This window comes from Seriola dumerili, unplaced genomic scaffold (assembly GCF_002260705.1).
Source record: "Seriola dumerili isolate Sdu_G_001 unplaced genomic scaffold, Sdu_1.0 BDQW01000111.1, whole genome shotgun sequence".
NCBI classification, from domain to species: Eukaryota; Metazoa; Chordata; class Actinopteri; order Carangiformes; family Carangidae; genus Seriola; species Seriola dumerili.
The window spans coordinates 1596076-1608012 of NW_019174366.1; the positions used below are offsets into that span (position 1 = coordinate 1596076).

An 11937-nucleotide genomic window follows, 5' to 3' on the forward strand; every position below is an offset into this window, starting at 1 on the left:
TTGTAGACACATATGTCACCTGTCCAGCATGGGACTGTTAAACCAAAACACCACGGCTACACAGCACTCAGGGATGAAAGAGTGAGCTGCTGCCCTGAAATAAGTTTTAAAACACACAATCACAGATTAAGCATCTCACATGAGGCTTAGCAGCTAACAGCTCACTCTTTCTCTCCTGCGTCTGTGTGTGTGCTCTGTGGTCATATGACATTGCTCCGAACAGAAAGGAAAAAAATGACTGGATATTGTTTAGTGGGCTTACTGGCTTTTAAAAAACCCACTCATACCCGCTAACTCTGGTGTAAAAAAGGTTTTAGAAGGATGAAAAATCTCCAGAGCAGCTGTCACTGCCTTCTCCATGTTTTGACTGACACACTACTAACCCATGTTGCTTGCTGCGCATGCATCTGGGAGACTGTTGCTGGCTGATGCCATACAGACCTGACGTGAGTCAAATTAACTGCAGTAACTAATCGACCACGGTTATAGTGATCATTCAAATTTAAACGCTAATACTAACTGTCCGGCATTTCTACTGTAATTTCACGTGAAACCAGTAACTGTTCATCTCTAGTTCACTCCCCTTTCTCTTTTTGCTCATTTTTGGACTCACTCCCTTTACAGCTCTCTCCCCCTCTCTCCTGTAGGAAAATCAGATTATGTGAGAAAGCGTGAAAGCGGCTGTGAATCCAGGCTCAGAGCTGCTGCCCAATACTCAAACCTCTTCTGCAGCTATGAAAATGAATTATAGTTGCATTGGAAACCTACATAAAAGTCTCCAGGAGAATTCATTGTCAAAATATAGAGGTACTCTGATCAAAAGATCTCTTCGTATGTCACGGATGAGGACAAGGGACCAGTAGCAGTACAAGGCTTGCCTGCTGCACGCCCACTCTGTGAATAAGGGAAAAGCAAGTGTAGCCTGTTATTATTATTATTATTATTATTATTATTATTATTATTATTATTATTATTTGTAGACACATATGTCACCTGTCCAGCATGGGACTGTTAAACCAGAAACACCACGGCTACACAGCACTCAGGGATGAAAGAGTGAGCTGCTGCCCTGAAATAAGTTTTAAAAACACACAATCACAGATTGAAGCATCTCACATGGAGGCTTAGCAGCTAACAGCTCACTCTTTCTCTCCTGCGTCTGTGTGTGTGCTCTGTGGTCATATGACATTGCTCCGAACAGAAAGGAAAAATTGACTGGAATTGTTTAGTGGGCTTACTGGCTTTTAAAAAACCCACTCATACCCGCTAACTCTGGTGTAAAAAGGTTTTAGAAGGATGAAAAATCTCCAGAGCAGCTGTCACTGCCTTCTCCATGTTTTGACTGACACACTACTAACCCATGTTGCTTGCTGCGCATGCATCTGGGAGACTGTTGCTGGCTGATGCCATACAGAACCTGACGTGAGTCAAATTAACTGCAGTAACTAATCGACCACGGTTATAGTGATCATTCAAATTTAAACGCTAATACTAACTGTCCGGCATTTCTACTGTAATTTCACGTGAAACCAGTAACTGTTTCATCTCTAGTTCACTCCCCTTTCTCTTTTTGCTCATTTTTGGACTCACTCCCTTTACAGCTCTCTCCCCCCTCTCTCCTGTAGGAAAATCAGATTATGTGAGGAATGCGTGAAAGCGGCTGTGAATCCAGGCTCAGAGCTGCTGCCCAATACTCAAACCTCTTCTGCAGCTATGAAAATGAATTATAGTTGCATTGGAAACCTACATAAATGTCTCCAGGAGAATTCATTGTCAAAATATAGAGGTACTCTGATCAAAAGTTTTGGGACAAATCTCCTTCATCACTCGCCAGCTGCCAGTGGTCTCACCTGTTGCTGGTTAATGGTAGATACCTGTGTGATAGGCAGAGTGAGTTATGATCAGGTCTGCTATTCAAACGTGTTTTTGAGGAGATAAGAGGTTTATTGCGTCATTGCAGATATCTGCCATAAAGTAGTTAGAGTATCTAGTCCCTGCTGAAAAGCCTTATTGTAATCCCTAACCTGAATTCAACATGTGGCGTGGGTGGAAGGCTGGTTAATTTTATAATTTACATAAATATATCACAACTAGCATGGCAGGGGGTGTGAGCTTCATCTTCATTGACTTTTCTATCTGTAAGGAATGAACCTATCATTAGCTACTACAACTGCACAATTAAAGAGCATTATGACTCAGATAAAAAAACATTTAGGTTTTGTCTCATAACTTTTGAGGGCAACACCTTGGATACATATCATTTGCATCATGTACATCTAGGACATCTTGTGAAGTAAAGTGATGCAGTGTTTAAGGCTTCCATTTTGGATTCTGGTAGCACGATTTTCTGCTAGTTTTCATGGCCTTCAAATCCTCAGCATGTTGTATTTTGTTGCAACGTTTCAGTGGCATTAACCCGCACCGTGGCAACACATAGCTTGCACACTATCTTGGGACTGCAGCTATGGATTTTTTATTTATTATGAATTAATGCGTTCAGAATAACATCAACTTTTCCCAGAGCCCATTAATGTCTTGTCCTGCCAACAGTCCCAAAGATAATTAGTTTACTATAATATTAGACCAGGGGTCAATTATCATTCAACGAGGTCCAGTCAGACAAATTTCCTGAAGCAAAGGTCCAGAACGTTGTTTATGTTAACTGTCTTTATGTAATAAACAATTTCAACACTTCACTTCAATCCTTACTATTACCTCTGGTGTAAGCTCTCGTCTTGTCTCTTCCCTGTGTGTGTCAGTGATTGGCTGAGTAGCATCACGTGACCAGAGCCGTAAAGCCTAGAAAAGGTGCACCAGTTAAAATAGAAATGCTCTGTCAAAATGTAATAACGCTCAATAATTTAAAGGTCATAGATTCAGGTGTGGATAGGATGGTGTCTGGACCGTGGTCCATGCTTTAGTGACCCCAGTGTTAGACCAAGAAAAGCAGCAAATCCTCACAACTGAAGAGCTGGAACAAGGGAATGTTTCGCATTTTTGCTTGAAAATGTGTGAACACATAAATAAAAATAGATATTTTCGCCAAGTAATTTTCTGCTTATAGAGTAACCGATTAATTTTTCTAGCCAGAGCTCTGTTTTTGTCAGGGTCTTTTTCTTCTTCTTCTTCTTCTTGAGAATATGAGAGTACCATATTCTTCATTCATATAGTCTAAAGTCAGGGTCGACTTCAGGTTTTACAACTCTCATAAAGTGAGTGAGATAAAGACTAAGTGACATTAACAGTCAACACACACTGCCAGACCAGAGACGATGTCCTGCACACAAACACGCATACACTTTACCTACTTTGTGCTGTGACTGCAGCCGGGCTTTATTTCCTCTGATGGAGAGAGCATGGCTTTCACTCTCACACACCGACACACACCTGTGCATAAACACTCGCAGGCTTCATGGCAAGGTGTGGACTGGTCAGCAGTCTGCTGCTAAAGAGATACATGTAAACACACACAGGGGTCAAAATGGAAATCATTCCTGCTCATATTCACACCTACGGGTAATTTAGAGTCACCAGTTAATCTAACCTGCATGTCCTTGGACCAACTGACAAAGTTGGTGGCACCAGAGCTACCAGTGGAAATGTAAGTGTGGAGCCCTGCAGTGTGACGCAGGGTATAGTTGGAAAAGAAAAAGGTGAAGGCATAATCATTAATCCCACTTGCCCTCTTCAATCTGCAGCTGCTTTCCAGTATTATATTGTCTGATGTAATCAGATGTTGAAAAGCTTGAGATGCACCAAAACAGTACAGAGGTGCTTGTTATCTGAGCTGTGCAGAGCATGGCAGCACTGAGTCATGCTTATGAAATCAATTTGATGTCTTCCACATTACAACAAGCTCTCAGATAAGGGTATGTGAAGGTGTACAAACATAAACACTCTTCAATACAGCACACACACATACCTAAGCTTCTAGCTGTGTTATGTATTTGGTTTCTGTTGTTTTGTTTTGCTCTGTTAGAGCAGGCCTTGGTGTGTTTTCCACCAGCACCTATAATTCTATAATTCTGTTGTGATATGTCTGTCAGATGGGTTGCCAGGTCTGTCCATGCCGAGCAGCTATGAGGCTGCTGGGTCTCTACGATGGAATGAAGTGATGTTTGATTCAGTGATTGACTGACTGACTGACTGAGAGCTCTGGTTTTCATCTCTCTGCCTGGCTGTCCACTTACCTGTTTTGTAACCGTGTTTTGCTTTTGATCATTTTTTGATACAGATTTAAAGGATAATTGTGGTTTATTGCAACACAGGTTTAATTCTCAAAATCATTTCCACTGGTAATAATGACATTGTATTCAAGTACAGTAAGTGTACCAAACTTTCTTCATAAGATGATGAAAACCAAGAAGAAATTAATTGTACAGTTTGGATAATAATTACCCAGTATTACCCAAAACTTATTTCAGTTGTGCACACACACAGTTTTTCTGTGCAATGAGTATTTTTTATCTGCATTTACCTACATTTTGAGTGTTTGGATAATCTGGCTAAACTGTCGACTTGATTACAACCTGTCTGATCATCTGGCTGCTCGTGCCCTGTTAGATTTCGTTTTCCATGTCTCCAGTTCTTGGTTGCTGTTGTGTGTAATGTAACAGATGCAATAAACATCCTTGGTATCAGAGGTAATAATGGTGGTGGTCTGTGTGCTTGTTCAGCAGCAATGGAGGAGCTGGTGTGTGAGCTTCGTCTGTTCCTGGACCTGCTGGACAGGGAGTATCTGAGTGCCGGGGTCCGAGAGAAGAAGATGCACCTCTCCAACATCCTCCACAGAGTCCTCTCCGACAAAGGTGAGATTACAAGCCAGAGTGCAGTCTTCATGCTTCTGTCTTCATGGCCGCCATATTCAATAGGCATATAGTCTTTCGTACAATAAATGGGAAAGATGTAACAGCACTGAATGTTGCCTTCCCAACGGAAGACGATCCCTACTGGATGGGAGGCTGGCTAAATTACCAATCGAACACAGTCAGTTTAAGAAGATCCAAAACATTACATAACATGTTAGGAGAGCTGGGATATTAGACCCATGGAGAGACTTTCCGTATAGATATTTTTCTGTCCCTAAATAATTTATGTATAAAGTAGTTAGATTGTAATATAGACTCAAAAACAATCAGCAACTACACACCTGTAATCCCTGCATTTAGGAATAGAAAAGTGTTTTAAATATTGGAGAGCAAATATTCTCTATTGACTAATCATTTAGTGACTCAGAAAAAGTGTACGGAGGAGTACTCTGACAGTAACCATAATGGTGAAGGAACTAGGGCTGGGTATTGCCACTGATTTCCTGAATCGGTTCGATTTCGATTCACAAAGTCCGGATTTGATTTGATTTTGATTTGATTTGATATTGATTCAGTTAGAGATATTTCACTTGCATCATCAATCTTTCTTGGATATGAACAAGATTCTCAGAGAATTAATGCTGTAAGTGTTCCTCTCACTTGGGTTACTATTAAAAACATTAATGCTTACATTACAATCGGACTCAAAGCAGTTACCTTAATGCACTGTCTATTTAACATGACCTACAATTTAGACCCATCTCAAGAAATAATAGATGTAATGTGCGTTGTTAGCTACCCCAGTGCTACACTGTGTATGAACAGGTACAAACAGCTTCTTCACATCTCACATATAGCTTTGCTTTAGTCCATAATGAATGAAAGGATGTTTTCTGTCTTTTAATCTTTACTACTTAACTATTTCATTCACTGATCAGCTCAGAGGTTACCGGCGGCTACCGGACACTTTTAAGGTGGAATGTTTTCTTGTGTGTTACTCAATGTTTGATTTGTGGATTGGAAATCAATCAATACACCTTAAATGTCAATATGACAACATTGACCATTTCGTTTGTTTTTATCAGCTCTCTACATGACAAATGCTTTAGTGATCGTATCTTCAAGTGCTTAAAAATATTTAGATATTTCAACCACATTCTGCAAACTGCAGGTATTTTATTACATCATTTTGAGAAAAAAGTTGTGGATTGTCGTTCCGGTGGCTCTGGCTGGTGTTAAAGCAGTAATAAGGGGTAAAATAACAGAAAAATCAAGTAGAATAAGAAAGAATCAGGATGAAGAAGCAATTAAATTTGGATAGTAAAATAAAGGTGCTAGAATTAGAACATAAAAATAAAATCAAAAATAAAGAACTCCTGGAATGAAGTGCAATTTTCAATTCAAAGATATGAGAAAAGACAGAGCTAGTTAGAGCTCAAGGAAGTTTGTTTCACAGCCAAGCGAAATAGCAGAAGCACTGCATCCTTTATGAAGAACTATATGATTCTCCTGAAATCAAAGACAAGGGGGAAAAGATAAGAACATTCTTTCTTAAATTAAATCCACACTCCCTTTCCAAAGAAGAAGCGATAAAGATGACAGCACGTATACGGAAACAGGTTGAGTGAGGTTTAGTAAATGAATATCGCGAAAATCGAGTATAAATTGTCACATAATTGTCTTAAAACGCCGGCATGAAGTTCTCTTGGGCGTTTTGCTCCTCTTGCTATCTCCCTCTCACAGACACACTCCCCCGCCGATCCTGAAAACTCTCCGCATGTGTGACGTAGGCGAGTGTGTTTGTATCTGGAGCGGAGGGAACTGGAGAGAGCGAAAAAAGTAATGTGCCAAATCCATGTTTAGAAACAGTAGCTGAAGATGGAGGCAGACAAATTGGTTCAGAAGACAAACGGCATCAGAAACACACTGTCAGTTATATATAATGTTGCTGGTATCACATCAGTATGACTATCAACAAATGTTTCCCTGTTTGTTTTTTTTGCTATGAGCGGCTCGCTCAGGCAAAATGCTGAATCTCTAGATCACTCTCTATGCATCAAAAGGTTAAATCATGTATTTATGAAGTTCTATAGAGGTGATTTCAAAATATAACGATATGCAGTATATTGTGTATTGCGATATAGCAAAAAAAAAAATTGTGATATTACTTATAGAACATATCACCCAGCCCTAGTATAGAGTAAAATACATGCCCTGGTGTCTCCCTGGAAGGAACCATTCCTGAGCCAAGAAAACTGTAGGAAATGAAAGATAGATCATGAATGCATTAAATTCACTATGAAAACTTTGTTGGTTAGTAGAAAACTACAAAATCTTTTTAATTTTATATCCAGAGCATTAAAAATAGCAGCTACTCCAGAATTCATACTTAGCATAATAGAAAATGGCCAGATAAAGGGATAACCTCTGTGGCTCAGCTTTTTGTGGGGAAACTTTGAAGTCATATGAACATCTTCAGAAAAAAATTGTCTGATTTCTTCAAGTGTGACATGACTCACAGATGTATGCAGATATGTAAACTACTATCTACCTTAGAAAAGACTTCCATGTTGACTGTGGAGGGAGTGTTAAGAAGAACCTGATAGCTACTTCTACAGATGACTTCAAGATAATAGAACAGGAAACACTTTTAACAGAAATGGAAATTAGAAATGAGTATTTGTATCACAATGAAATGTCTGAAAAGACATGCCTTGATGGTCACCAGCTAACAAGCAGTCCTAGCTGGAGGAAGTTTGAATGAAAAACTAGGGGTGGGAATTGGGAGCGGGAACATGCTGGCATCGGTCAAAGGAATTGATAAGCTCAGAATGTCCGATGGTTCAGACAGTGTGGAAAGAGTTCTCAATTCCCATCCCTATGGAAAACTAGAATGAGAGTATTTAATTTGTTTTGTGTTAGTGAGATACAGCAACACTTCACTGCTGAGGAGAATGGAGAAAGATTGGCAACCCACATTTTTTGTGTTTGTCCCAAATTGTATTGGATGTATTGGAGAGACATTCTGGCAGAATTCAACCAAACCCTGGAGGTAAACCTCCCTCTAGAGCCAGCATTCTTTATACTCCATTAAACTCCAGATGATATAGACACCAAAAGTCTGATGTGTTTGGGGTGTTGCTGCTGATTTCAAAGATGAATACAGTGTTATGGAGAAATGCAAAGCCACCAACTGTCCAGCAATGGAGGCAAATGTTAGAAAATATATTTGATAGAAAGCACAACAGCTAAACTCTAAGATAAGCATTAAGTGGGCACCGGTAGTACCACACCTACCAAGACTGATTAAGGACTGGGGTTGTCACAATACTAGAATTTCAAACTCGATACCCAGGAAAATACTTGATACTCGATACGATTTTTAATACCACAGGGAGAAAAAATGACCCTAACCCTTTTTTTGATAAAGATTAGAACAATAAAAACAATAACATCCATCACAACACTAGTTGTCTGAGGTAGTGCAAAAAAAAAACTAAACAGTAACCTTACTAACCCTACAAACAAATGTAACACCCAGTTCCTGCTGTAAGATTACACACGCTGTGTACAGATGCACACCTTCCAAACAGGTTGAGGTTGTGAGTAGCTGTTATCAATGTTATTTTCTATTTACTGTATGTCCATACCACGGATAAGGGACACAGGTGGGTAGTATTCTTGTCACTCAAACTAACGCCAACAGTGTTTTTAACTCTAGTAGCTAAATGTTTGTCATTACACAAGACACTCATTTTCTTAGTCTTTCTCCTTTAAAATATATTTTTTATGTTACAGAAGAAAAAAATCATCACTTGGACACTGTGTTGTTGAAGAAAGCATCTCCATTTTTAATGATGTGAAGTTTTTTCCCCAATTGCAGCCACTGAAATTTAAAATATGTATTATTGTTATTGTAAAGTTCCTCTTCTCCAGGTTCACTATATATGTATAGTAAAGAACTTTCCCTGAATTTCTGTCACTTTGTCTTCATCCCAAGAACCTTCATTCAAGTCAGAGATCCACAGTGGTCTACCGGCCCCACCTCAGATGCCCCTCCCTGAGATCCCTCACCCCTGGCTGGTAAGACTATTATCTTCACCTCACCTCACGAGCAGTATCTCCTGTATAAGCTGGGGAGTTACAGTCAGACAACTCAGTCAACATCTAATCCTACAGGGAACTTGATCACCAACTTGACCAGGGAGCATCATAATCCCTCCTTGTCCAAAAGTCCTCTCTATACCAAAAGTCTGAGACCAGAGAAGTGTAGAAGCAGAGAGAGAAAGAGAATTGTGAATGAATAGGGCATAAAAATAGTCTTCTAGTCGTGAACTTGCACTAAGCTTCATATATACGGTGTACCTCTATGTCAGCTGGGATAGCAGCCAACTCAGTGTCACTTGTTTCCAGTGCTGCGTCTTGTTTCCTTCCTTCTAACTCTGGCTCAGCCAGGCAGCAGTGACAACTCTAAGGTGAATGACATAAACTTTACATATTGTCATTGTCTGACAAATTCTGATTTTAGCAATGCAATGCAAGTCACTTGAGGGTGAAATGGCTCTGGATGCGATTCTTGCATAACATATTCACATGGTTTAGTAAACATCAAAACTGGGAAACACATCAAAGATACCCCATGTCATGATTCATCATTGATTTCAATCAAAAACTCATCAAAGAATGAGAAAAGATTTAATGGCAGCTTTCAGTACTTACCATTATCAATACCGATGATTAAAGGCATTCCCTATTAAGTAGAAAGTGAAATCACAACAGACCTAAATGCTATCTAGTTACATTAAAGTCAGACTGAATAATACAGTGGGCTGTGGAAGCCATGTGAAATGTGTTTTTACAGTCACTTGTAAAAGCAGTGGGAAGGCTGGTCATGGCTTCAGTATGTTTTCCTGTCTCACACTGAGCCTTGCATCAACCTGATAGTCAGTGAGAACTGTAATGTCTCTATTAGTAACATGTGCGTGTGGTGTGTGTGTTTGTGTGTGTGCGTGTGTAAGTGATAGTGGGAGTGATGTGAGGAGCATGCATGTGTAAAGAGACCCAGTATGAGGAATAACAAGTGTGTGTCGTTGCAGTGTCGGAGCAGATGCCTCTGATAGAAAGCAGGTGGCTGTGATGGCTTGCAAAGCCCTCTCACCATAACAATAAGCCACAACTCCTTGTTCTACATTTTCTTATACGCACACACATACACACACTGAGGCACAAGGGCTTACAGTGCAGTTTGTAATTAGAACCAGTCCACTGCCTCAGCTTCCTCCAGTGACCCCAGTGTGTGTCTGGAAATCACAGCCCAGGTTTTCTCGGAAAACTAGATGAGAGAGGAGGAGTGAGCAGGACTGATGTCTCTCTGACTCTTCTTTGTGTCTCCCTCCTCTCCTCCTCTTTTTGGCAAATTTTCCTGCAATCTAACAAGGTTTTGAAATGTTAAAAGATAAAATGCATAGGAGTGCTATTACAGCCCAGTCCTTTTTGGTCACCACACTACTTCTGAAACTCTTGACCTATCCTGTTAATAAAGACAAGACAAATGATTGAGAAAGTTGCTCTTAATAAATAAATATAAATACATTTCTTGTTGTCACTCCACCAGAAGACAAAAATTCACTTATCAATGAGGGAATATCAAGACTAGATACTTTCACTTTCCTGACCTCGTATGTGTTTGACAATCTCAACTCAAATGTCTACTTCCAGGTTTTTAGAGCTTTCAGTTGTGTCTCGATCTCTTGTGAATCTCAATTTAAATCAAAATTTTGCCAATCTTTACACCATTTTATTCAGGCCAATGCCTTGTGTTTAGACGATTTAACATTTTAGGACTTTGGCTTATGTTAAACGGTTTCTGTCAAAAAAACTATAGTTAAATATTTGGTACTGTAACCCTGACATTGTAGTAATGCCTGTATGAAGTCACAAGCATGAATAAAAAAAAAAAAATACAATATATAGGCCTGTACTAACAGCATTAGATAAAAATTTAAAATAACATTGCACTAACCAAATAAAAACTAATATCAAGGGGTGTGGAAACAAGGGCGGGAATGCAAGCAGTCAGAAAAACACACAGGTTGTAAACAACCTCTCAGTTTAGGTATATTCAAGGCCGTAAACTGCAAGTGATGAATAAAAATAGGCCAAAAAACATTTCTGTTTGTCTTTACTGCAGAATCAGAGCTGAATAATCTGTCAAGCAGCCAAGAATGATCAGTGTCACAGGATGCAATTATGAGGAACTCACAAGAGACAGTCTGAAAAATGTTAACTGCCAGAGAGAGAAACTATGTGACCGAAACAACAAAGAATTTGTTGCACTTGAAAACATACCTGGACCCGCTACTCAAAACCACTTACATGTATTTAGAAATATACTAAATATAATATTCCTTGCTGTGTTACAATTTGTCTGATGACAACATTCATGTTATTCACTATCAAACAAATGGAAATGATGATCAAACAGATCTATATTTATTAATATTAAAGCGGAATTTAGACATACTGGAGCCGGCAATTAAAACACTAAAACATATTAAGTGAAAATGTAGCACGTATATTAAAAAATAAAACTGTAAAAGTAACGCACAATTTACGCAGGTTGTGCAGAATACCAGCAGTAAAGTAAAGTTCTCATAAATATACTTGGATGGAAACCTAGTTACTATCTTTTATTTTCTTCCAGCTCTCTGTCTCTCTCTTGCTGTCTCTTTTCTCTGAAATTACCATGCATCACATTTCCACACTGACCTCTGGATAAGCTGACCAGGCAGAGAAAAAATCTCCTTTGCTCTGTTTCTCCACCCACCATTCTTTTATGTTGCATAAATTTTAGCCGGCTGGAAAAAAAGATAGAAGAGAGAAGGGGTGGGGTGGGGGGGGGGGGGGGTGAAAGAGAAATGAGTAAACAGGGTAGGGTGTCGTAGAAACAAAGAAGAACATGATCGAGTGGAAGTGAAACACTCCAACCGTGTTCGGTCAGGTTTTAATGTGTCAAATGCAGTTACAGAAGAGAGTATTTTATAAAGCGTCAGTTGTGAGTTACTGTGGGTGAATAAGTGCAATAAATAGAGGAGAGAGATCTGGTGGAAGAATGGGAGTAAGGAGGAGG

The 11937-nt window shown here is 39.4% G+C and overlaps 1 protein-coding gene across 2 annotated transcripts in view; it reads left to right on the forward strand.

The window, feature by feature from the left end:
• afap1 (actin filament associated protein 1) overlaps positions 1-11937 on the forward strand; it is a 73426-nt gene that overhangs the window by 11359 nt on the left and 50130 nt on the right. For both annotated transcript variants that reach the window (XM_022747838.1, XM_022747839.1), the window contains exons 2-3: positions 4680-4808; positions 8809-8891. In XM_022747838.1, coding sequence (XP_022603559.1) covers positions 4680-4808; positions 8809-8891 — 212 coding nt within the window. The remainder of the gene's footprint in view (positions 1-4679; positions 4809-8808; positions 8892-11937) is intronic.